The sequence below is a fragment of the Cynara cardunculus genome (genome assembly GCF_001531365.2).
Source record: "Cynara cardunculus var. scolymus isolate 2C chromosome LG 13, CcrdV1, whole genome shotgun sequence".
Lineage (NCBI taxonomy): Eukaryota > Viridiplantae > Streptophyta > Magnoliopsida > Asterales > Asteraceae > Cynara > Cynara cardunculus.
The window spans coordinates 18,371,391-18,399,293 of NC_037540.1; the positions used below are offsets into that span (position 1 = coordinate 18,371,391).

Sequence of the window (27,903 nt, forward strand, 5' to 3'; positions counted from 1 at the left end):
TGATTTCTTATTTCAGAGAATTCAATAGTAATTGTAATATTAAATTATTTATTTTTAAAATATATATATTTTATTTATTTATTGATGTTCTCATTTATAATCATTTTCAAGGTTAACTTTATATTTAAAGAAATAACCCATTCCTCTCCCATTTTTTCCATTTTAAAGATAGTTTTAAAAAAAAATGTTAAAATAGAAATATTGGGTAAAAATCCCAGTTTTTCTTGATTTTGATGAATAGGAGATGCAGAATTCGTGATGTATACATGGTATAAACATACAAAATTAGGGTTTTTGTCCATACAAACACCTTGCACTCTGGTTCGCTTTTCTCCTTTCAGCAGCCACGCCAAGCTTCTCGTATCTCGACAGGTATGTGCTCTTTTAAACACATACGCAAACTTGCAGGCGGATTCTTCCCTTATGCTATCCTTCTTTTCATCTAACAGATGTCAATTCCGCTTATTTTTATTTATATAATTTCAGGTGTAAGGAAAATTTGTAACTGTAACGTCGATCACTTATCTTGGTACCATCTTCCTCCAGTTCAAATGGGTAAGCCTCCCTTAATTTGAATCAGAACTTCTTATTGATCATCGACAAGATTATTGTTTTTTTATCGTTTTATCTTTGAATTAGGTATTTAGTGCTTACTTGAGTACCGAATTCTGTTCTTATACTTTGATTTTTGTTGATTTCCGGATAAGTGTGTCCATGTATTAATTTAAGTTCCTTATTGAACTTGTTTCTCAATTATAGATAACCTTGAGGAGGACATCCGTGCCTTGCAGCTTGACTCGTCTGGTATAACTGCTTCTCAGTTTTGTTTCTACTAGGGTTTCAATTAATCTTATTTTTATTGGAAAGTGGTGTCACGAACTTTAGATACTGGATTGTGTTGTCTGTTTCTGATTTTCTTTTAATTCCTGCGGCTATTTACAAAAAATACTTTCATGGTCTTTTTTATAAATTATAATCTTGATAGCTGTATGGGGGACGTGGAGATTAGTCAATATCTATATGCTATTGAATTATTTTTATTAATGCTAGCTGAAGAGGGTAACCTGATGCCTAATGAGAATGGTGGGAAGCCTGAAGAATCCGTAGTTCCTGATAACGTTGTAGTTCCTGATAACGTTGAAGAAGGTAAGGAGCATCCATCGACTTGGTATTCTTTACTTTATTTGGATTTTGGATGTTCATGTTACAGTGATCTATTGGGGTTGATATTAAGAATGATGCATCTGAAGCCACTTGCAGTGATCATCATTATTATGGAGACTATACTTTTATTGCTGTTCAAACCGCAGATTATGACCTTATCATTAGCCTKWSWCWWWWYTYKTTGTGMWGTATTAGGCTAAGATATTGTGAGGTGTTAGGCTAAGATATTATATCCTGTTCAGTCAATGGTTTCAGTTTTCATTAGTGACTAGGTAGATCTGACCATTTGGCATGCAATATATTATTTGTAAGCATTTATGAGTAAGGTTTACTGTCTCGATCGTTCCTTCTACAATGTTTATGAGTTATCAGTAGCTTTATGATCATCTAGTATATTTTAAGTAGATCTTTCCTTGGCAGTGCTTTAGGCCCTCTTGATTTATCCTTGTCCCGTATGTAGGTATCAATTCAAATGCTTCGTTGAACTTATATCCTAACCTTAGATAACATTGAAGAGGACATGCATGCCTTGCAGCTCAACTCATTTGTTTTGTACATGTTTCTAGTTTCGTTGCTGCTAGGATTTTCATTGATCTCTTTTTTTTTATCTATTCTAAAGGCTATGTTATGGATTGTATACGGATTTTTCTACATGAATATGCAAAAGTTAATTTGATGGCACACTTATAATCATGATAGCTTTACGGGATGTGGAGATCATCAATTTCTGTGATGTTATTGAATTATTTTATTAAATGCTAGCTGAAGATAGTAATATGATGCCTAATACCAATGGTGGGAAGCCTGAAGAGTCTGTAGTCACTGATGATATGGAAGAAGGTAAGGAACATTCATCAATTCAGTATTTTATTAGTTTTTTTTTTTGGACATTTATGTTATGAAGGCGTGTTGGAGGTAACATTAAGGAAGATGAGTCTGATGCCACTTGTGGCGGTCTTCGTTACTTGTGGATGTTTTTATCTTGTTGTTATCAAAACCAACATTGTAACCTCATAAATAACCTTCCCAAACAAAGTGTTACACTTGGATATAATTCCTGGGGATTGAATGCTTTGAGCTTTTTTTTGGCGACTCTGTAGATCTATCCAAACATTTGGCATGTGATAATTTTTTGCCAGCATTGGTCAATAAGGTTAAATATCTTGATCTTACTATCTATAGCTTCTGAGGTTATCAACATCTTATGATCAACTAGCGAGTCAAGAAGGTCCCACTTCTTCAGCGTTTAAGGTGTTCTTTTTATTCCTTGTTTCTCTGTTTATCTCCTTCCCCATCTCTCTTCATACTAGGTAACACATTGAAATATTACCTACATTCTCTCACTCACCTTTTGGAGAAATTTTTGGTCAAGTAACTTGTTCATGACTGGTTGTCATTCTGCCATATAGGAAGATGATGTTATCAGGTAATATGATTTCATGGATATAATATATAGAACTTGTACCTTGTGGGTGTTTAGACTCGTAGGATGAGTCATGTACCTACTCTCACATGCTGATCCCTAACTGTGTATTCTGACCCAAACCTGCTGTGTAAGGTTTGTTATTGGTATGTGTGTATATTTGTATGTTTGATCTAGGCGCTACTTATACTGTTAGTTCTTTGTTTATTCTTTTTAACAAGCTTGTAATGTTTATTGGTCACAGGAAAAGAACAGGTGGCTTCAGCTTCTGCTTCTGCTTCTGCTTCAGAACATATTGAGGATGAGGTGGGGGGTAATATGAAAAAGCGACACTTGAATGTTGTATTCATTGGTCATGTTGGTATGTTAATCGTTTCTAAGTTCATCTTCAAGATGTTTGAATTTCGAACATTCACTTTTGTTTCAGTTATGTATGCACTCAATGTCCATGCCTTGTGTTAATCATGCTGCATCAGTGTGGCCTATGGTTGCAATTCTATGGTTGCATCTTTTTTTTTTTCATTTCTGAATGAACTGTAGCTAATATACATTTATTTGTATATGATTGTTATTTACTGAGTGAACAAAGATTTGCCATCGCACATGTTGGAATTAAGTCAGACTATCATCTTAGAAGCACAAACATTTGACATTTTCGAACTTTCACTTTACAGTTAGTGATCCAGTTATTAAATGTTCTATTAATCAGATCTGGTTGTCTCTATAGAGTATTCACTTTAAGTTTTTATCTTAGTTCCCAATCTGTTTTGTGTTTTTGAGCTTTCTCCATTCCTAAGATCTCTAATTTTCTACGTAAAGAGTTAGTTATGTCATGTGTCACAGTGTTACCAATTCTCATAATTTTTAAGGGCTTATTTTGTTTTTTTTCTGCTTATGTAGTTAAATAAATGGCATATGATTTGCACTTAATTAAATTAATGTTGAACTTGCATTTTAGTCGTGTCAATCTTAGTTGTCTATAGTTTCTTTACCAACTGTTTGGAATAAAGGTTACAAATTTCATGTTTTTCTTTTTGGTCCTATTTTGGAGGCGGAGTGGTGTTAGGTGGAGGGAGTCAAGGGTTTTGCTGGTTCTTTCTCCTGGGATATTGTGGCTATGTTCTGATGTGATATTATTATTAGAAATAAAAAAACTATTCTCTTAGACTACCTTTTACAACGTTTGCGCAATATTGTTTTAGGTTTATATTTGGTTTCATGTTTCTAATGGCAAAACACTATTTAACAATTTCTGTCGACTCTTGTTTTCTGGTTCATTTTTTAGTCTTCTAGGAAGAATGTTTTTTTAGAATTATTTACCTTCACTCATATTTACAGGAAAATGCTATCTTTTTAGGTATTGTGGAGCTCAGAGCTTAGTTAACTGAATATTTAGTTAAATGTTCATCAAATCTAGTTGGAAAATTACTTATTTGTTACTTTTTATGTGGAGTGAAGATGCTGGAAAGTCTACCATTGGAGGTCAGATACTATACCTCAGTGACCAAGTTGATGAACGCACGATCCAAAAATATGAAAAAGAAGCCAAGGATAAAAGTAGAGAGAGCTGGTAAGGCCTTGTTGATCTTGATCTTTTGAATATGAAATGAATCTAAATTCTGCAATAGTACTTTGCCTTCTTTGTTGTGACCTATTGTAAGTTGTACCATTGCTGCTTTGTGCTTGCACACATATATAGACATATATGTGCACCTTGTATGGTTACATTCATTTTGTTCAGAGTGTCTCTTTCTTTTGTATTCTTCAAGTGGATTTGCCTGATTCTCTTTTGGGGAGGGGGAGAATGGTTTGAGTTGCTCTTTCCTTGTTTACTCATTTTGCACACTAAATTTACTTCATGATATGACGTTGAATTTGGTAACTGTTGGATGTTTGCTTGAGCTGGGTTGGCTGGCAGTATAGCTCTATGATGAGTACTAAGTATGATTCTTCAACAAAGCATTCTGCAACATTTATGTGACCTAACATTGTATCCTCACTACTAATATGATTGAGATCTATGTGCATGTTGCCCATGAACCAACAACTAATATATTTTTCATTGATTTGTACAAAGAAAAACGTCCTATCAGATTTTTTGGAGTATAAAAAAATTAGTATATAATTCATGCTACTTTCAGTCTCATCTTTATCCAATTTATGGTCGCAACATTTCCTATCTTGGAGTTATCGAACATTCACCTATGCCCTAGGCTCCACTAATCCGAAGGGGAATGTGAATCAAGTTTTGATGTTCCTCTTTTGGTCGTAGAATAGTTTGCTTAGCTACTTGATTCATGAAGTGCACTTCGTTTTAATCGGAAACAAGGGGAAGGGAATAAGGTGACACAAAGATGTATGACTTAAAGTGATACATTCTCCTTTGTTGAACTAAGAGCATCCACAATGGAGGTTTCTGTTGAGGTTCTTGGGTTTTTTACAAACCTCCAACTGTGGGACATAGGTTCTTGTCCAGTCGCTTCTTATTAGAATCTAGGTGCTTGAACCAGAATTCGGGTTTTTGTATACATTGCTTTTCTGTTATTATTTTAATTATTTCTTAACCATTTTATTTTAATAAATCTATAAAACATATAAAAAAGTTATAAATTGATATTTTTCGTTTCTTGTAAATTTTTATACAAGTTTTTGTACTAACAAGTTTAATTTTTGATTATCTCATTATCTCATTATATTATTTTGTCGAAGAGGTAGATAATTCAACATAAATATTTCAAGGATCCACCCATGAATTTGTTATGAACCAGAAAACAAACATAGGAATAGTAATCAAGGGTTGCCAAAAGCTTTCATTTATTGGAAAGAAAAGTAACTACCAATTCGAGAAGCTAGGGGTCTCCCAAAATAAAGCCAATTTCTGCAAACCTCTCCTCACCCAACTTTCTATTTAACATGACATATAACAGAAATAGTAAGTAAAATTCCATCAATATCCTCAGGGAATAATCCCCTACATCCAAAACTGACCACTGCCTTATTCCCCATCACATGTGGTCATGTCCCAACCTTCTTTCAAATGAAGTTCATCCTCAACTTTGCTCCTAGTATAGGTAAAATGAATTGGTGGAAGCATTGCAGAATTCTAAAAGTATCTCCAACAAAATTCTAAGATGCGCTCAAATGAAGTTCATCCTCAACTTTGCTCGACTGGTTGAACATATTTGGTCGAATCAAGATTATGAGTGATTTTTATATTACTATTTATTATATAGTGTTACTTTTTACGAAGATCAATATTTGTGTAATTTTGCACTTTTTTTAATTGTAGTATAAAATTATGTTTATATTATAATTGTTTTTCAAATATGTTAACAAAATATATAAATTAACAAATTAAAATTAATATAAGAAGTGAAAATTAATAAATTATATTTGAATTTTTTTATAATTTTATAATATATATATATATATTAAATATATATATTAATCTATAATAAAACTATATTTTATAAAGTTTAGAAAATGGAAAGTGAGGTTTTCCAAAAACCTCCACTGTGGAGTTCTATTGAGGTGGCAATGATGTGGCAGGAAAAAATATGGCAAGTGAAGTTCTTAGAGGTTCTACCACTGTGGATGCTCTTAGAAGCCTTCGGGATTGACTCAATTTTTGTTGTTGCATGTACGGTATCGAGGGGGGGGGGAAGTTTGTGTCTATACATGTAGTATGGTGGTTGGGCCTGCCCACCCTATTTGTTCCATGATCTATGGGTCTACTGGAGCTACTCTTCTTCATCAATTAGCCAAGATTTTGACCAGATATGAAATCACTTGTGCTTGATGCAGTGGTATTGTTCGAAAGACTTTCTCTTTACCACCAAAGGGCTTTTGGCCTAGCGGTATGCGAGTCTTTGGTCTTCTAGGAGGTTAGGGGTTCAAACCTCACCAAAGGTGAGGAGGGGGTGTGAGTTTATTTGTTCTATTTGCCGTAATTATATATATATATATATATATATATATTGTACTTCAAAAAAAGACTTTCTCTTCACCTTACCCTTTGCATATTCATCTTTTCAAAAGCCCAGACCCATTCTTCTTAATCTGCATTAGTCTTATTCTGGGTGGTTCGGCATAAGCTTCAAATTGTGGACTATTGATCAAGACTTTCATTTCTATCTTTCTTTGCTCTCTCCTTTTGCTACTTATTCCATTTTTATATAAAATTTTGTATTCTTGTTCATTTTAAACATGCGGTTTTTGGTTTTGAAAAACTTGATTGTCATTATGTCATTATTCTTTTGTTCCTTTTCTTAATTCTAGGTACATGGCATATATTATGGATACCAATGAGGAGGAGAGGGTTAAGGTATTAACCTACCCCTTTATGTTGACAATTTCAACGTTTTGGCAAATGGTTATTCATTACTTGTTTGTTCACATGTTCATATCTTTTTTAGTTGTTGCTATTTTTGTTTAAATGTCACCTGTTTATCTTCTAATGTTAAATGCTTGCTATAGGGGAAAACAGTTGAAGTTGGAAGAGCACATTTTGAGACGGAGAATACACGATTTACCATATTGGATGCGCCGGTAACTTTTTCTTGATCTACCTGTAATCTTTTCATCATCAACAATTACAAGATAGAATGCAAAATTTTGAGCTTTTCCGGTTAATCTTTCGTATGAGACACATGCATGATGCTACCTAAGTAATAATCATATTAAATTATTAAGGTAAAGTAGGTTTGCTCCTCTCAACATATATGTGTGCTGTACTTTGTGATGGATTGTCATATTGATGAGGATGTCGTCTTGCAAACTTGGTGCTACTTGTATCTCACAAGTGACAACTTTTTATATTACCCTTCTTATCAGAGGATGTATTAAAGAGCTGAAAATTATGCAAAACGAGTTGCCATCTTAAAATGATTTTCTCTTATCAGTGAACCCAGCGAGTTTGGGTGGGCCTGCAACTGTGTGTGTTGGGTTGCAAACCTATGTAGTTGAACCAAACCCATTTTAAGCCAAATTACAAATTTTGTATGTCATTCTGTATTCAACGCAAACCTAATAGTGGTTTCAATGAGTTGTGTTGGTTGAAATCGGGTTGGACTACTTGGGTCAACCAAGCTAGAAGTACTTGGATGAATTATCTTTTTTCTGTAGCTTCCTGGTTTTTGTAGATCCTATTTCTCTCCAAAATTATCATGGTACTTTTTTTTCTCTAAAATACTATACTCATTTCTAGAACTGTTGTTGAACCTAAACCGACTCTCTTATATACAGAAACACACAAGCACTCGGTCTAATCATTGCATTCCCGCTCTCTTTGAAACATACTTACTACAAGCTCATCCTCAAATGTTATGAAAACCAACTCATAACTCTCTCCACACACCCTAAAATTGTCTATTCCTTGATTATCCATTTGAAGTAATCACTTCCTCATCACAGATTTACATGTAAATGCTATTTCTACTTTCTTCACTTTGTATGGAAATTCACTCTTTCACTCTAGATTTGTGGATACATTTTTCTCTCTAGAAGATTCCTTTTTCTTAAAGTTCACACTCTATAATAATATATAGGTATCTCTTCTCCATCTAGAATAACCTATATTACCCCTTTCTACATATACAGGAACATTTTGATTCGATAAGAAATTCATATCTCTACTGAATGGCAGATGCACTATTCTTTCAAGAATTCCATGTTTCTCTATCTAAACTGTAAAAGTTAATACACTTTTTGTCTCAGAAACGTATTTGTGTAAGAAATCCCACTCTCTCAAATAGTATATATAGATGTATACATATTTTCTATTTTTAAGTTCACCCTCAATTGACACTCTCCGTCAAGGTTTTAAAGTACGTAAACGTGAGGCAAGGCGTAAGCCTCAAGGCGGTCTGAGGCGTAAGCCCCAAGGCGGAAAATATAAAAATTATTTTATGTATATTAATACACATCTAATAATAGTATTAAAATCTCAAAATATATTGATAGATGTAGTTGATATTATAAGATTTTAGTTTTATCACTTGTTAAAAATACATAATATATATACAAAGTACAAACAAAGAAAACCTATCGGGACGGTGGACAATGGCTACAAAATGTAATAATATATTAACCCACATAATATTGTCAATACACAATGCTATAAATAAATTATGTTTTCTTACTCAAATTCTCCATTTTAATATATATATATATATATATATTTTATATTTCTCGCACTTTGAATATATATAAATACACACACACACAATGTGGGAGACTTGAGAACCGGATAAGAGCTCGTAAAAGTTAAAATGAAGGCGATGAGGTGTACGGAGAACTGTAGAAGAAGTTGCAAAGGACTGGAGCATATGAGGTGAATGGAGAACTGCAGAAGAAGAACTCGCAAAGGATTAGAGGAGATGAGCATGAGGGAGCAGAGAGAAATCTATATATTTTAAACCCTAAATCCATAATACCTGAGCTTCACCTCAGCCCCGCCTCATGTGCCTTAAACCGAATTCATCCTCATTTGAGTTTGACAATGAACCATATAACCCACATCATAATTTTGGGATAAAGTCACTGTTACTGGTCCATCGATAACCTAAGATGATTATTGTGATGCCTTGAGGTAAGAACATTGTAATTATAGTGACAATGCATTTTATTATTCTGATCTTCAATGCTGTTTATTCTTGATTGCCTTGATGGGTGGAAAAATTTATTTTGCCATTAAGAAGGAACAACTCAAAGTTCACTTGAGGGTGTTTGTGTGGTGGGTTCATAAGCACTTGTTGAGAACTTTGTTTTTGCTGTGTAGAAGATAACTCGTTTCTTATTGTAACTATGGAATATTTGTGGCTGGGAAGTTTATAATTGTTTCTTGCGATATGCAATATGATCACATTAATACATACATGTAAGGTTCATCAAGTAATTAATCTTCATATTCTTGTTATTTATCCTGTTTTTGTTAGCGATAGCAAGTTCATAGCTAATGTTAGTTATTCGAATCGTAGAGTTGTTTGGTGTTAACCTTTCAATAATGGCTTTATTTATGTTGATTTATGTTTGGTCTCTTGTGAAATGGAGTTTTGGTAAATTTTTGGTTTGGATGGGGCTTTTTTTTGGGGGGGGGGGGGATCATTAAAATACGATAATATATTTTGTACGCTGTCTCGAAGAAAATTTTGCTTTCTTATCTGTAAGTTGTGTGTAGCAGAAAACTTGCTAGTTAGTTGTCTTGATGTAATCCAGAAGTACTTCTAATTTATTTGAAATCACCTAGTTCATGAAAAATGAGAGTTCCTCAAGTTGCAGTAAATGGCATTAATCATTATTATAAGCTTATAAGCAGATGGGGCTTTCATAGTTTCATTTAGAAGATAATCGATGAACTTGATGTTAAGCAGTCATGCAAGTTGTACATGCAAGTGATGTTCACCTTTTTCATTTAGAATATATATTGTTTTCCCTTTTTATGTGAAATAGTCATTTATGATACATTTTTTGGTGTTTTCAGGGCCACAAAAGTTATGTACCGAATATGATCAGTGGTGCTTCTCAAGCTGATATAGGCGTATTGGTAAAAGCTTATGCTTCTAAGCACCCTAGTTGTCTTGTACTGTGATCACTTGGTATCTATGTTTATTTCTTCTCTCTCAGGTTATATCTGCTCGGAAAGGGGAATTTGAAACTGGATATGAGCGAGGTGGCCAGACTCGTGAACATGTACAACTCGCAAAGACTTTGGGTGTTTCTAAGCTGTTTGTTGTTGTCAATAAAATGGATGAGCCCACTGTTAACTGGGCAAAGGAGAGGTGCTTGTTTTTGTTTTGCATTTTCTTTTGTTGCATGATAAGCATGTGGCTATTTCTTTTCTTCAATGCTGTCTATTTCTACAGGTATGATGAAATTGAAGCAAAGATGGTTCCATTCCTGAAGTCCTCAGGCTACAATGTGAAGAAAGGTGAACACATTCTTTTCTTATACTATTGTATTCTTTGCATATTGATCGCACACTCTTTGATGCTGCCAACTGACCACTAAATAATGAGCTATTCAGTTTTTTATGTTGTTGCTCTTTTGAGTAATTTCTTGAAGTACGACTGTTGTGAGTTGTGACACCCTTATTTATGCATTTGGAACAAATGAAAACCGCAAGCTTGGTAAATTAAGTACCTTGAGGTTATATACTGCATTATTTTTGTTGAACAAGATAATTTTTAATTTTTTTATATCTTCTCTAGGACTTCGACTTCTTCGTTTTTGTTAGATGTGGCTTTAATTGAATTAGTTAGTTTTATTTTTTTGTTTAGCATATCTTGACTGTTACCAATAAATAGTTGGATATCCTCATTTTGTAAAGTCTAGCCTCAATTCGTAAATAAGATTCCTGCAATTCTCTCTACATAGCTTTCTCTAAATTCTCAACAAACTGGTATCAGAGCGTGGTGATCAAAGACTCGCTTATGTTGGTTCTGGATTTTTTTTCGATTCTTGATTCTGCAATTAATCAAGACTGCTTCTGCGATTGATCAAGTCGACCTGTATTTTGAAATTGCTTCTTCCGATTGCAATCTTGGCAATCAATTGCGTCAATCTTGAAATTCAATTCAAGGCAGCGAGATTCAAGGTGGAGCGACAACTGAAATTGGTGATCAATTGGTTTCTGGAATTTGAAATTGACGATTGATTGCGAAGCATATCAGAAATTGGTGATCGATTGGAGGCTCGAAATTGAAATTGGCGATCGTTTGGAGTCTCGCAAATGAAATTGGTGATCGATTGGTGACAGGCTATTGTGAGTAGGTGATCAATTGGCAACGAGTGTTTGATTCGGTTCAATCAAGATTTTGGTGATGCCTCCACAAATGATCAAGATCGACAAGTTTACTGGGAAGAATAATTTCAGCTCATGGCGAATCAAGATGAGAGCTCTCCTAAAACAAGGAATTGGACTCCCTTGGCTGGTGAAAGATCTGCAAATATGGCCGACGCTGAGTTCAATCAATAAGATGAGAAGGCTCACAGCACCATCTTGTTGTTCTTGGTCGATGAAGTGATTTACGAGGTCGCAGATGAGGAGACTGCTGCGTCTTTATGGTAGAAATTAAGAGCCTCTACATGACCAAGTATTTAATGAACAAGTTGTTAAATGATGGTGGGAATGCCTTTGAAGGAACATCTTGACGAGTTAAACTCCATTCTTATGGATTTGAAGAATGTTGAAGTCATGATTGAAGATGAGGATGCCACCCTCATCTTATTGGTTTCGTTGCCCACTTCATATGAAAATTTTGTCAACTCGTTCGTTGTTGGTAGAGACACAATTACAATGGAAGAAGTTCGTTCAAGTCTGCACTCACGAGAGTTGCGACATAAAGCTTCAGGAAGTAGTTTCGAAATTCAATTGCTTGGCTTGTCGATGGTAAATGAAGATGGAGACAGAGGTAGAGAAAAAGGCCGAGAGAAAGGAAAAGGGAAGTGGAAAATTAGAGGCCGATCAAGATCGCAGAACCAGGTCATTGGAAAAATGAGTGTCCAAAACTAAAGTCAAAAGGATCCACTGCTGTAGCAAAAGATGATTCGGGTTCGGAGGCTGATTTGGTGCTCTCAGTGTTTGATTGCAGAAGTCGGTCAGATGTATGGATTCTTGATTCTGCGTGTTCATTTCACATGACACCACATAAGGATTGGTTTAAAACTTATGATAAGATTGCAACCGGAAATGTCTTGATGGAAATGACATGCCATGCAATGTTGTTGAAATTGTCGGTGAGCATTAAATTGCATGATGGGATTGTGAGAACTCTTAACAGATGTTCGTCATGTATCCGGGTTGAAGAAAAACTTAATCTCTTTGGGAGTGTTTGACTCAAAAGGCTTCAAGTACACCGGTTGAGGGTGGAGTAATTCGGGTCACTAAACGTGCTTTAGTAGTGATGAAAGGAGTCAAGAGAGGTACCTTGTATGTGCTGGATCAACAACACCAACCATTAATTCTGTAGAGAATGAGTCAGATTTGACACGTTTGTGGCACATGAGGCTAGGGCATGTTAGTGAGAAACGCATGGTAATTCTCAGCAAGAAAGGACTCCTTGGAGGTCATAGAGTTGCTGAATTGGGTGTGAGCATTGCATCTTTGGAAAACAGAGAGTGAGTTTCTCAAAAGCTGTCCATACAACCAAGTCGACTTTAGATTGCCTACACACTGATTGTTGGGGTCCCTTGCAAGTTCCTTCATTTGGTGGTGGTTGCTACTTTCTCTCAATTATTGACGACTACTCTAGGATGACTTGGGTATTTGTCATGAAGCATGAGAGTGAGTCATTTGAGAAATTTGAAGATTGGAAAGTTCTCATTGAAAATCAAGTTGGGAAGAAGTTAAAACGGCTGTGAATGGACAACGGATTGGAGTTTTGTTCAAGTGAGTTTGATCGGTTTTGTAAAGACGAAGGAATTGCAAGGCATCGAACGGTTAGACACAGTGTACAACAGAATGGAGTAGCCGAAAGGGTGAATAAAACGCTGCTGGAAAGATTGAGATGTGTGCTGTCAAATGCTGGGTTGAATAGAAGTTTTTGGGTAGAGTGTTAAACACGGTTTGCTACTTGGTGAATAGATACCGGACAACGGCAATTGATTGTAAAACTCCTATTGAGGTGTGGTCCGGTTAAGCCGGCTGATTACACGGGCTTAAGAATATTGGTTGTCCTTCATACTACCATGTTAATGAAGGAAAATTGGAACCAAGATCAAAGGAGGGGCTGTTTATGGGATACGGAATTGGAGTAAAGGGCTACAGAATTTGGTCTCTTGATAAAAGAAAGGTGATTCTCCGCCGTGACGTAGTGCTTGATGAGGAGAGTGTTACGTGGGGTGAGGTGTTCATCTACTCCAAGTGTTCAAGAGGAGAGTGTGTCCGAACAGCGGAACAGGTGGCATAGTTAAATGGTTCCGATGAAGACGAGAATACTGCTGGACATCACAGTAACTCGCCTCAACCAGAACCTGTTGTGCATGAAAATCAGCACCAGCTTGCAGAATTTTGATCTATAGCATTAGATAAGCCTCGAAGACAAGCTGGTAGGCCAATTCGATATGGTTTTGATGACATGGTGGCCTATGCTCTGCAAGTTGCCGAAGAAATGGAGGTCTTTGAGCCATCTACTTACAAAGAAGTAATCAGAACGAAGGAGGCTGATGTGTGGATAACAGCCATGAGTGAAGAGATGGAATCCCTTCACAAGAATAGAACTTGGGAGTTAGTAAAGTTATCTGAAGGCAGAAAAGTTGTGACCTGTAAGTGGATCTGTAAGCAAAAAACAGGGCTGCCAGGAGCTGAAAGTGTGGGATACAAGGCATGTTTGGTGTCTAGAGGTTATAGAAAGAGCAAGGGGTTGATTATGATGAAATTTTCTCGCCGGTGGTGCGTTATACATCCATTCGGGTGCTGTTGGCACTAGTAGCGCAAGCAAATTTGGAGTTGGAACAATTGGACGTCAAAGCGACTTTCTTACATGGTGAGCTTGAAGAGGAAATCTATGAGTCAACCGGAGGGTTTTGTAGCTCAAGGTAAAGAAAACTATGTTCGTAAGCTCAAGAAATCGTTTTATGGTTTAAAGCAATCTCCAAGACGGTGGTATAAATGTTTTGACAGCTTTATGGTGAGTCATGGATTTACTAGAAGCCCTTATGATTGCTGTATATATCATAAGAAAAGTGCTGATAGGTCACATGTGTATCTGCTACTTTGTGGACGATATGCTAGTAGCGACTCGTGATATGGTTGAAATTAAGAAGTTAAAAAGACTCCTTAATTTTGATTTTAACATGGAAGATTTGGGGGCTGCTCGAAAGATTCTCGGTATGGAGATTATCCAAGATAGATCTAGACGTAAACTTTTCTTGTCCTAGAAAAGTTACATTTTGAAGATACTTTCTCGATTTGATATGGCTTCTGCAAATCCTGTGAGCACGCCTTCATCGACAAATTTCAGATTATCAATGGCTTTGGCACCTCAAACCGAGGCTGAGGTGGAGTATATGAGCAAAGTTCCTTATTCTAATGCTGTAGGAAGTCTTATGTATGTCACGATCTGCACTAGACCTGACATAGCTCATGCTGTTAGTGTTGTTTCATGTTACATGGCTAATCTGGGGAAAGAATATTGGGTTGCCATGAAACGTATTTTTTGTCATCTCAAAGGCACAACTGATGTATGTCTCATTTTTGGTGGAGAAATAGATTGTATTGTGGCTGGATTTTCAGATTCTGATCACACAGCTGACTTGACGCACGGAGGTCATTAACGGGATATTTATTCACTGTTGGAGATGCCTTAGTGAGCTGGAAAGCGACGTTACAGCCGTCTGTTGTCTACAACAGAGGCTGAATATATGGCTCTTATGGAGGTTGCAAAAGAAGGAATTTGACCGAAAGGTTTATTTGGAGATCTTGGGTTTCGTCAAGATCAGACTGTAGTTTTTTGTGACAGCCTGAGTGCCCTTTGTCTTGTAAGAGACCAGGTGCATCATGAGAGAACGAAACACATAGATGTTCATTATCACTTTATACGTTCGGAAAGGAGAATATAAGTGAAGAAAGTGAAGACTGATGATATGCACTGACGAAACCAGCTTCTTTGAATAAGTTTAGGCATTGTTTAGATCTAAACATTGATAGCTGGAAGTAAATTTATTTGTACTAGAATTAAAGCCAAGGTGGAGATTTGTTAGATGTGGCTTTAATTGAATTAGTTAGTTTATTTTTCTGTTTAGCATATCTTGATTGTTACCTATAAATAGTTGGATATCCTCATTTTGTGAAGTCTAGTCTCGATTCGTAAATAAGATTCATGCAATTCTCTCTACATAGCTTTCTCTAAATTCTCAACAGTTTTCATCATAGAACAAGCCTTCTGTAAAAGTCCACAATTGTATATTTTGAACATAATATGAGCTTGAACTTTGTAAAGGTACTACATTGAAAAATGTTGCTTAATAGGTTCAAATGTTCTTATGATTTTAATTAGAACAAACTAGGTTCAACTTTTAAACATGGGCTCTTCTGTGGAAGGCATGGAATATAGACTTGTGTGGTCAGAAGGATCTCCGGGAGTTTTTATGGAGACATATTGGGAATTTTTCACTCATAAAAATTTGGTAGTATGTGTGCAACGAAGATCCATACAAACTTTAATCTTCCGTTAATGGAAAAATTCCTCTATTGTTTCATGGCAGTGGGATTCAGATGGAAACCACAACTTGATTAATACTAGTAGATGATGTATCCTAATATTTACCAGGAAACTAGTAACTTAAAGACAAGTAAAAGATGTGTCAAACCAAATAGAAATCAGTTAATTACCTACATAGATTTTCATATTGAATACCTTATTTATAAAGATAAAAAAGCAATAAAGACATTAAAGAAAAGCTTGTAAAGAGCAATATGCATCAAAGATTGTTTACATGCATGTTATTCTTATGCTAGGCATTGACAAGTATGATGACACTACAGATTATATGGCAAAACCAATCTTTCCACCGGTTCCCCCATAAAACTTGATAATTTTTTTTAGTTAGTCCATTCAACCTCATATTTATTTTCTTTTTTGTTTAGTTGACTTTTTTTGTCCGAGATTGTTACTTATTTTCTGTGTTCACATTTCTATTTTTATATTTCAAAAACTGTATATACAAATTAAATATAGGACAACTTTTTAAACACAATTGATTTTATAGTGACTAGTTCAATCGCATTTGAACGGGTGATTGGTTTTATGATAACAATCTTTTAACATGTGTTTATCATCTTATCACAATGGATTCCAAAACATGATATGATTACTTTTTAGGTCGATAAATCTTTAAACATGGCCAGTTTTCTAAAAATGCAATTACTTTTTTATGACAATTATTTTTCAAATATTACTACAAAAATTTCATCAAAAAAATCAACAACGTTTAAAAATATACGGTTATCGAAAGAGATCACATTTTAACAAACTTATTGCCATAAAAACTAGTAAAGTATTGACATTTCTTATCCTAAAAGAGTTGTCATGGCATTACAAAATTGTTTTCATAAAACTTGTGATGTTTCAAGTTTTTTTTTACATAGACAAGTATTCACATTTAAAAGATTTTTTGGACGAGACATGTTTTGGAGCTTGTTGTATCACTAAACAGTAATTGCTTCTGTATTTTCAGTTTTTTAAAATATAATATAAAATATTTAACTTGTAAAATAGAAGTAACAGTTTAATAAAATAAATAAAAGAATTATTGTAAACGATAGAAAGATGAAGAAAAAATTATGTTTTCTGTAACTTATAGTATACCAATAGTGTAATGGCGAGAAGTGGAGGAAAATGTGTCTTGCCACATATTTTGACATTTATGACCGGTTTTTTGAGATGAGTCGATACTTTGAAAACAAAACCATATTTCAGTAATGCGCTCATTAAGAATTAGCCGATAGTATGATAGGGAAAAGTTAGGTACTTGCATCCTCCCCAACTTCTCTGTTCTCAACTTTGTATCATGCCCTGAAGATTACAAAATAACAACAAAGTAAAAGTGGCCAAGATGCAAGGGAAAAACTTCTGTTTTAACATTTTGGGAAAGACCCCCTATATTAATATATTAAGAACCTCCCAGGTCTTGGTGTTCCTCTTTAAAGTTTAATGTTCTTCAGGATTTTGGATAGAGTTTCTCATAATCAGTACTTTGAATGTAATTGTAGTTGCTTTGAAATATATCCTATTTGCAGATATCCAGTTTCTTCCAATATCTGGTCTTCTTGGTGCCAATTTAAAAACAAGAGTGGATAAAAGTTTGTGTCCGTGGTGGGATGGTCAATGTCTATTTGAAGCACTAGATGCTGTTGAAGTCCCGTTGCGTGATCCTAAAGGTCCATTTAGGTATTATCTCTGATTCTTGTCACCATACGTATGCTTTTACAACCCTTAGTGGCCTAATCTCTTTTCTGCTTGTCTCTTTATTGGACCTGAAATCACAGTTTCTATTATTAGATTACAGATCGAAACATTACTAATGATTTCTTGTTGGTTGGATATTTCATTGTTATGTTGCTTGTTATTGATTTTCATTCTCGTCAGGCCTATTTTAAATCTTTTCTCAGGAAGTGAATAGTATAGGTATAGATTATTTTTTTAATATCTATGCTGATGTTTAATTTTCAGAATGCCTATTATTGACAAGTTCAAAGACATGGGGACTGTTGTTATGGGGAAAGTAGAATCTGGTAGTGTGCGAGAGGGAAATAGCCTGTTGCTTATGCCAAACAAGGTGCTTTCTTTAGTGATATGTTTTAATTGTTGTTTTTCTATTTTATTTTTTTGTCTTTTTTCTTTCAAAGATCAATGTCTAAGAAAAGCTCATGCATAAATTATATCTGCAGGTTCAGGTTAAAGTTCTTGCCATTTATTGTGATGAAGACAAAGTTACAAGTGCAGGGCCTGGTGAGAATCTGCGAATCCGAATCTCTGGGATTGAAGAAGAGGACATATTATCCGGATTTGTTCTTTCCAGTGTTGGTATGTTTTTACGTTTTTAATGGCAAAACAGTGGTACAAACACTCGCAGATAACTACACTACTAATCTCTTATGCGTTCATATGCCAAATAGGACATACAATTATATTATCTGGATTTGTGTTTTTCTAATTCATTGCTTTATTATTAAGTTATTTAGTTGTAATTCAAAGTTACATGCTGGGTTTGTTGCTAATTGTTGACGTGATTTAATGCAATTATCATACACTTCCATCGGGAAAAATTTTATTATCAATCATCCTTCCAGGAGAGTTTAGATTCACCCAAAATGTCAGTGGGACTTTTTTTATTTATACCAAAGCACATGTTTTCTTTATCATGTTAGAAAAATTGTATCTTTTCTGTGGTTACTTAATCTACAACATAGAATCACACTGTAAAAAGAGGTAATCATTGGTTCATCGAATTCATAAGGGGAGGTAGATACAAGAGAGGATGAATGAATACGGGTGTCAATATGTTGACTTCTGTGCTCGTTTCTGCTTGTCGCCTCTGTGAATGTCTCTCCGTCATGCCTCAGCAGCAAACTGGTCTTCCATTTTCAACTTTTCTGTATATATTTACTGGTCAATATGCTGGCGCGGTATATTGTTTGTAGTCTGCATAGTGCATATTACTGATATATTTATTCGAATTGCATTTTAATGTCTATATGGGATTTAATTTCTTCTCTGTCATGCAGAAAAACCAATATCTGCAGTTCATGAGTTCGTTGCTCAGTTGCATATTCTTGAATTGCTGGATAACGTATGCAGATTGACCTATGATTTCTTTCTCTGACTTTGTTTTATGCTCTATAGATCTTATTGTTTGGTTGGTTAAATGAATTTGAATGCTGCTGTTTTAGGCTATTTTTACTGCTGGGTACAAGGCGGTATTGCACATTCATGCAGTTGTTGAGGAATGCGAGATTCTTGAGCTGATGCAACAAATTGATCCAAAGACTAGGAAACCAATGAAAAAGAAAGTGCTCTTCGTGAAGAATGGTGCCGTCGTCATATGCCGTGTTCAGGTTAGTATAATTAGTTAAAAGGCTTGTTACACTATACACTGTTTTGCAGACTACTACACAAATTTTCTTAAGCATATGATTACATTCTGCTGTTTCTTCTTTCTATACCTTGTGTAATCATTTACTTTAAGGCTCTTTAATATATTCTATTGTCTTTATGCTCTGCCATATAGATATTCAGTTAAGAAAGTTAGGTGAGTTTGTAAAAGTGCAACTGTATCTGATGTTCTGAACTGTGTTGTTTTATTTGATGGAGTTGTAATTTTTACCATGAGCTACCGCACAAGTAAACTCACCTGCAAAGGGATAGTGCACATTCGGCTGTCAATCTTTCAACTGCTTCTTTGTTGCCCCTATTGCAATAAAATTTTACCGCCTATGATGTCATTGTCTTTCTTATTTTCAACATTTCTGACCTATTATTCGTCTTTCAGCCGAAATTGATGGATTACACAGTACTAACCTTGCCCTAAATTTATGAATCTACCCTATAAGGTTAAATAATAACTGACCTGGATGCTAAACTGCCACTAAACATATGAATGCAATACGTGAACAAAAATACTCTCTTTCTCACTCTCACTCTCACATACATATGCATTGAAGTAGTCAATCGCAAGTGAGGTTGGTGATTGTTTGTGTTATGATTATGTATCTTATTTGGTTGTGGTGGCATCAAGTCTGTAAAGAAATGGAAAGCTGTGATGTTCTTGTCATGACAGTGTGAGTGTGTGGCCGTAGATCCTTGTGATGTATATGCACGATCATCGTATGTGCGAATACTGGTCATTGCAATGTAGCTGTTGCTGTTTATCCTCTCTTTTTGTCTCTCATGTTCTTCTTATGGTAATGAGGGCTATCTAGGATTGGTGCTTGGTTCAAGGGGGTTGTATGTCCTTGATTCCTTGTGTATTTCATTAACTTTAGCCAATAAAAGGTAACATAAGCTTGAAGGATTGTAGCACGATCTGATTGAAGAAATGAGAATGTAGCTGTTGCTGTAAAAATGGGGACAGAACCAGATTTTTGTGATCATAGAAACATCGAGGAACTTTTGACTAAGGTTTTTTTTGGAAAATGTTAGGATCGAGAACCTAATAAGCAATATCCTTGTTTTGCATAGTCACAATTCTTCAGGTATACAAAATTGTTTAGACGGAATTGGTGTCCTTGACTTGCCATATTTCACATAGACAAGTGTTATAAACTGAACAGAATCAAGCAAACAATGAACACATAGTACAATGTATTTCACTGATGAAACCAGGAGAATTCTAGCTTTCGAGAGGCTTGCGTCTCTCAAGAACGAACTCACTAATTTTCTGGATACTATTACTCTCCCCCTCATCCCTATTGATGAAATTCCTGACCACTTTATTCTTTAAGTAATTCCCCAAACTGCCCTCTTCTAACAAACTATTCCAAAAGTCCTTGAGTTACCCTTTCCTATTTATAGAACATATTGCGTACTTGCGGGCTTGGGCTTGTAGGTGTGTGTATGACATTATTCCACCGCTGAAGATCCACAAGAAAGAGAGATATCGTTGCTGTCTTTTTACAACATATCCCCAGTTTCAGTTTGGTTCCCTGTCACTCTTTCTTTTCAAAACCAGAGATCAGAGTTCAAAGGCTTTAGCAAGTCTGCTCCTAATGTAATTCGGCCAACTTATAAACTCATCGACATTTCCTATTTAAATATTCTCAACCCGAGGCAAGGTCCTGCAGTTAGGAACAATTCTAACCATGATTCTAAAAAGCGTTCGAGGCATATGCCTTGAGGTGTGCATCAAGTCTGTGGCAGCATCACTAATGGGTTAGTTGAGGTGTATGCCTTGAACCACTGAGGCGGGTCATGAGGCGCCAAAGGCGATGAGGTGAGACCAAGGCGGTGCTGGGGCGGGGGTTAGAAATTAAGGTATAAAAAATGACCTACTAAATTTACTTTTTATTTAAATAAGCCCATTTTGTTGTTCGTCTTCTCCTACTCTCTTGTTGCTTGTAGTTTACATTTGTCTTCTCAGATGTCTTCTCCAGTCTCCCAATTTGCAGAGCATCATGTATATATATTTTATTTCCCACTTCTCCAATTTCCCACTTTGAAGAGTACCGGTAGATATTTAGTATATATATTGTATTATATATATACACATTTCTGCCTCGGGGTTTACGCCTTGGACTGCCTCGACGCTTACGCCTCACCTTGCCGAGGGAAAATGCCTCGAGGCCTGATTCTGCTTTTTTTAAAACCTTGAATCTAACAATTATGTTTCTTATGTTGAGTGGTTTGCTGAACCCTACAGTAGAACATTATCTTCCTCCTCCCATGGATTAGAAAAAATATTCGATTTTTCTTGATTTTAAACTTATCTCCCTCACTTATGCCCTCTTGATCCTTTACCATGTCTTCTTCGTCATCTAGACTGGTCTTAAAGTCAAAAAACTCAGCCACCAGCTTGACATATACTGCCATCCTATTAAATTACAACATACATACGAGCCCTTTTACTCAACAATTCTTCTACCTTGGCATGTTGTTCATGCATCAAGTGTTGGACCCTTCTTTTGCAATTGATGTCTTGATAACGCACCATAAAGGCCTATATCTTTTTCTGTTGAGAGCACCCCACCATTTTGCGACGAACAAGAACGAAAATACTAATTGGGATTAATCTAGGAAATAAGAAGGAAAACACTAATTAGGATTAATCTAGGAAATAATGCAATACAAGACAATTCAACTTGCAATGGTTATATGATTTCCATTAACAAGGACTATGGAACTATGGCAATTCAAGAGGCCATTTCTCTCCAGGTTTACAAGGAAATATCTGCATGCCCCAAAACACACCCAACACCCAGATTATATTAGATTTATTATAAGTAAATTCCCAAACTGCCCTCTAAATATCAGACTTGCTCCCATCCTTCTCGTTCCTTTGAAGTGGTCCCCTTGTCATGTGGTCCTTCCTGTTAGGGGTGTACGTAGGTTGGGTAGGGCGGTTTTTGACATTTTTACAACCCAACCCAGTTATGCCAGTTTGGAAAATCTCAACCCAACCCAACCCATTCCAAAGTATAACCCAATCCAACCTAACCCTTGTGGGTTAGGGCGGGTTAGGTTGGGTTGGCGGGTTACTAAAATTCATAAAGTTGGCAAATGAAATATGATAAATAATACTAAAAATATACCCAACAAAGTCATTAGTTATTACAATCATCCAAAAATATATCTAAATCCTCAAGTCTTGGAATCAAATTTCAAAAGTTTAAATGATAGCATCCGATTCAAATCCTCAATCAAGTACGACCGTCTTGGACCTTTCTGACTCCGATGTTGCATTCTCCTTGAGTTTGTCTACAATTCAAAAAGAATATTAAACCATTTATTAAGAATATATAAGCATGAAATAAGAACCATTGTTAAGTTTATCTTCTTCAAGAAAGTCATAAGATGAAATTTCATCCAAAAATTCACTTATGGTAAGCATAGTCTTTTCCACAATAATTACAGACACATCTAGAGTCCTTTTTTGAAAAGTGATCCCAAACGTTTGTAGTTATACCACCCCTTATCTTAGATGAGTTTGGTTCATCATTGTCTTCGATTTTTGGAGGTTTAGGAGTATTTTCCATTGCTCCTATCCATAGTCAATTAAGGATGTCATTTTCAGAAAATATGCAACTCAGTAAACCACGAGCTATGAAGCATATGATCTGATAGACAAGTAAGTTTCAAGGAGTTTTCATTTAATAAAGTGTTGTTTAGAAGTAGCAGAAAACAAGCAGCCAAGCATGAACTAGGGTTTAGGGTTTAGAAACCGAGTGACAGAAGCCATACCTGTAGCAAGCAAAAGACGATGCTCACAGCAACCACAATCCCGTAGCAAGTAAGCGACCACACTCCCGTAGGCCGTAGCAAGCAGAAAAGGATTCGAGAACTCGAGAAGCAGAATTAGGAGTACGAATTGGGGATGAGAACGAGAGCAGACCGGTTGGTAGCAAGCGAACAACCAAGTCCGGTCGGCAGCAAGCCAACAACTCTGATTCGGTCGGTACTCGGCAGTCACAATTTGTAGATTTGGGGACGCTAGACGAGTAGACGACAGGAGAATGTGAAGTCGAGAACTAAATCAGTGAATTAAATTGGAGTATTGGTCCTATTGGACTTGACCTAGACAATAGTTGGATTAAGTTTGGGCTATAAATTGGACAAGTGATATATGTATTTAATTTTTGGGTTGTACATTAGACTAAAAAATATACATATTTTTGGGCTGTAAATTGTAATTTTGTAAATATCATATATATACATAATTTAATAAAAATAATATATATTAACGGCGGGTTGGCGGTTTGGATTGGGTTCCTAATTAGCGGTTTGGCGGGTTGGGTTGAATTGGGTTGTTAGCGGGTTGGGTTGGGCGCTTGGTTTTAAAAAGCGCGATGCGGTCCGATGCGTTAAGGGTCCCGGAAGCCGATGCGTGATGCTGATGCGCTCGCATCACACGTGATGCGTCCCGTATTCAAAAAATATTTATAAATTAATTCTACATATCAATTTCTACCTTAAAAATACTTACCTATCAAAATACTTCATTTATAACATAAAGTAGTTAAAAAAGTGGGCATTAGAATCTTAAAAAAGTTTGTTTTCTACTTTTTTGCTGGTTGTATCGACAACAACTCACGTCATGTTTTAATTGATATGCGATGCTAGGTCTCTCACAGTGGGACTTCTACTTCTTCGCTGTCGGCTTCTTCTATTAGGTCTCTCACAGTCTCACGTTCTATTTTACTTAACTAAGAAGCCCAACTAAAAAGCCCAACTAAAAACTGAAAAAAGGGAGCCCAAAAATGCAACATACATGATGCGCTGATGCATAATTGATGCACGCATCGTGTGATGCGTAGGTGATGCGAGCGCATCATGGAATCGCAACGCATTAGACCCTTTGATGTGTTTACTTCAGCGCATCACAGCGCATTATGCGCGCATTTTTAAACCAAGGTTGGGCGGGTTTCGCGGGTTGACGGTTTTTTGTACACCCGTGCTTCTTTTCTCCTCCTACTATAAGTAAACCAGACCGGGGTATTTCTAACATGACCTGCCCCCGGAACAGCCACCTTGTCCTCAAGGTGAAAAGCAGGAAAGAGTTGTTGCATGGTTACAAAATCTTCTCATGTTGCTTCAGAGTCAGGCAAGTCCTTCAACTTAAACAAAACCTCCAGTTTCTAACCCACCTCTCTGTCAACCGAACAAACATGTTCTGTTCCCCCACAGCTCTCTTCAAACGTGATATGTGGAAAATGGGGGGGGGGTGTGAACCCTCTTGGAAACTGCAGCTTATATGCAACCTTACCAATTCCCTCTATAATGAGAAATGATCCATAGTAACGAGCCGCCAACTTCTGAAAGCAGACTTTTTGTCTATAAGCAAAAACTGAAGGGCAAATTTTACCAGATGCTTATGTTGGAACGTTGGTTGATAAGAAAAGCCCATAAGAGGAAGTTGGATGTTACTGAAATTGCAGATGCTTATGTTGGATTGGAGACCAAACGAGTTATACCGGACGGTGTTGGGAGTTGCACACATCTCAAATAAGTAGAGGGAAGAACGATGCATTGTTTTGGTCACCTTTGTAGGAGACAATTGGCGGCCCTAATGATAAGCACCTGAAGTTAGACATGATGGCTTTAGGCATTTCTGAGGATATCGCTTATGATAGGAGCTATTGGAGAGGCAAGATAAGGTAGCATACTAGGGGTGAGAATTTGTAGATAGCCTTGATGGGAGGAAGGGATCTGGAGAGTTAGGAAAGGGGTAGTCTTAGTGAGCCAATGAGTTAGGTTAGATTGGGGGGTGTAAGTTATTCCTACCTTGGTTATGTGTTTTTTCGTAGCTGTTTCTGTTATGTTGGTATGTTCTTTTTGTTGTCTACTTGTTTGTTTGTGTGTTGTTGCTTACTCCCAACAGTTTTCACATTTTAGCATTGCATCTCTTATTTTTTAATTCTTATGTTATTTCTAATGAGCTTTCTCTTTTCACACACTTTGCGGAAGCTGGGGGTATTCATGGAAATAGACACACTACTCCTTGAGGCGGGGTGGAAGTCTAGTCTGCGTACATCTCAACCCCTGACCCCAACTCCAGGTCGGATATACCGGGTTCGTTTAGGTTGGTTTGATTTTTGGTCGGCCTGGAGTTTCCACTTCCAGGCAGGAATTCTGTGCTGCATGGCATGTTTCTCATAACTGTGAACAATGGTGGAGGACTTTGTGTAAGATCAAAGGGGCCTTCTGTACTAAATTATTAACTGGAGTGGTTTATATGTCTCTTCAAGAATGGTGTTGTGTGCTGAGTGGAATGTCATTGATCTCATTTGGAGGAATGCACTTATGAGAGAATATTGATGTGTGCATATCAGCCGGAAAGGAAGCAAGGAACACGTAGGGAATATGTTGAAACGAATTGTGAGTTAACATCGTGACCAATTCGGATAACAAGGGCAGAAATAAGTTGGTGACTTTAGCAATCGAAAATGATTTATTTGATTGAAGAGCATGGAAAAATGGATAACATTGAAAGGAAATGTGTGATTACTAGTGGCTTGGTGATTGTCTTATATGTTTGTTATATGGATTTAGATCTCAGGCACCCTCGATCATATTCCCTTTCAGAATTAGTAGTAGTACACGAGCAAACTAGGGACATATAAGATGAAGCATCATGGTGTGTACTGCAGGTTATGTATCGGATAATTTGTTGAGCTTCTGTATTTTTTAATCCTGAATTGGAGCTAAAATGGAACTTGCTCATTGTGGTCAAATTTATCTGGAGAAAGGGCATTTTCTCTGCATTCTGAAGCTAGGATGAGTATGCTGGTGCATGTACCTTCTCTTGCGGATAAATAGAAGTAAAAGTTGGTTCATTATATATCCTATGCTAGTCCTCAAACTATACCATCTCTTTGTGAATGGCGGTCATTTTGACCTTAATGGAGATGGAGTCATTATTGGTCTTCATTTTGGTCCATTTGTTGTTGCCATATAAAATATTTTCTGCTTTTTTTAGAGGAATGATATCAATTAATAATTAAAAAAGAGCCCATTAGCACCAAATCTGCAGATTATGTTTATTTTTTTCGTTGTAACTTTTATTTCTTTGTTTAACTTTCAATAATTCTGTTTCTTCTTGATATGTACTTCCCAGGTGTCTAATATGATATGCATCGAAAAGTTCTCTGATTATCAACAACTTGGCCGGTTCACACTTCGTACCGAAGGTTAGAAACTGATGACAAGCTCTGTAATCAAATCCATTGATAACTAGCCTTTCCATCATAAAAGGGATGAGGTCAGAGCAACCATCAGTTAAAGTAATGCGTTTGTCGTAATGCTGCAGGGAAAACAGTTGCCATTGGAAAAGTTACTGAACTTGGTGCATAATCAATTTTGTCAGAGAAGGTAAACTTACATAATCTATTGACTAGTCTATTAAGTGAGGTTTTTAAAATATTACACCTGATTCAGAACAAAAACTGCTCTATTCCATCGCGACTAGTTTCTGCATATACTACTGTGGGAGGAGCAAGTTAAGCAATGTTTGGCAACCACAAGCTCTAATTGAAAAAGCCCCATTTGGTAAGCCATAAGTTAGAATAAGCGTTTCAATAAGCTCCAGGTTTTCTTTTTTGTTTGTTTTTTTAGTTCCAATTATCTTTTACATAAATGACCAAAAACCCTATCCTTTTAGATAATCTGATAGATACATTGCCATCTAGCATGTCGTTTTTTCTTTTCTTTTTTGTTTTGTTTTGTTTTTATCACCAAACATGACCATTTTAATCTAACAACGAGTTTCTCAACCAATTCAGCTAGTTTGCCAAACATAACCTTACTCCCCCTCCCCCCGAAAAAAAGGTCTTTGCTTCGGGACCCTTGTCCTATCTTACAGCTACTAAGCAACCAATTATATTTTACAGTGAAGAAGTCAACTTGTATGAGTGTATATTTTTTTTTCATGGAGATATGCAAAAGTCTGTTGAGGAAGAAAGAACATGGATCACATCAAAGCATTTCAAGGATTTATTAATTGTTGTTTAAATGATACAGGCTAACAGGGAGCAGAGTTTAGATTCAGATTAAGGGGATCAAACATTAGATTCAGAGCACCACATTAAACAATTATTCATCATTTAGGAGCGTGTGTTGTTGTTGCTGCTGGCACATATTGCACAGATATAAGGGGATTACACTTGTGGAAGGAGAGCTGCTGGCAATCACTTGTTTGAATATGAAGTGTTGTATGCCTAACATTATGAATTATGACACTTGATCAACCTAATTGTGATTTGTTTCAAGTACAGGTTATGATATATTATTATAACCACTATTTATTTATTTATTATCCATTGTTTGAATGTCTACAACTTGGTTAAGGTTTTTGGACCAACTTGTATGTATCTTGTTGCCCAGAAGTTAAATTGGGCATGCTCAAGGCAATCTATACATGGTAATGAGATAAACTTGCAAATTCAGCGCACAAACTTGTATAGAATGTCATAATAGATGTATGCGGCCAAACCAAAGCGACCTGCGCAGTAGCCACGTTACTTACAACCTTGCAAGACTGTCCATTCTTGCAATGTCTCTTACGTTATCCTGGATGGCATGGTTGGATTGCAAAACATGGATTTGAAGCTACCAACACGAGGTCAGTTGACTTACTTAGTCTTGAAGTCTGTTGCATGTGATTGTGAT

The 27,903-nt window shown here is 36.2% G+C and overlaps 1 protein-coding gene across 6 annotated transcripts; it reads left to right on the forward strand.

The window, feature by feature from the left end:
- The first annotated feature begins 293 nt into the window (after nt 1–293).
- LOC112524677 (eukaryotic peptide chain release factor GTP-binding subunit ERF3A-like) lies at nt 294–27,569 on the forward strand. 6 transcript variants are annotated; one of them, XM_025134614.1, is made up of 20 exons: nt 294–372; nt 487–555; nt 760–804; nt 1,051–1,146; nt 1,927–2,004; nt 2,832–2,948; nt 4,046–4,157; nt 6,866–6,911; nt 7,064–7,135; nt 10,068–10,130; nt 10,211–10,365; nt 10,450–10,514; nt 17,325–17,475; nt 17,758–17,863; nt 17,976–18,111; nt 18,813–18,877; nt 18,978–19,142; nt 26,354–26,426; nt 26,546–26,607; nt 27,256–27,569. In XM_025134614.1, the coding sequence occupies exons 2-19, from the start codon at nt 552–554 to the stop codon at nt 26,587–26,589; spliced, it is 1,593 nt and encodes a 530-aa protein (XP_024990382.1). In that variant the 5' UTR covers nt 294–372; nt 487–551; the 3' UTR covers nt 26,590–26,607; nt 27,256–27,569. The 6 variants fall into 6 exon arrangements, 5 of the variants coding, with proteins under 5 accessions (XP_024990382.1, XP_024990383.1, XP_024990378.1 ...); XR_003070412.1 differs by lacking the exon at nt 294–372 and adding an exon at nt 26,674–26,784 and having other exon boundaries at nt 384–555; XM_025134615.1 differs by lacking the exon at nt 1,927–2,004.
- Nucleotides 27,570–27,903: the final 334 nt, after the last annotated feature.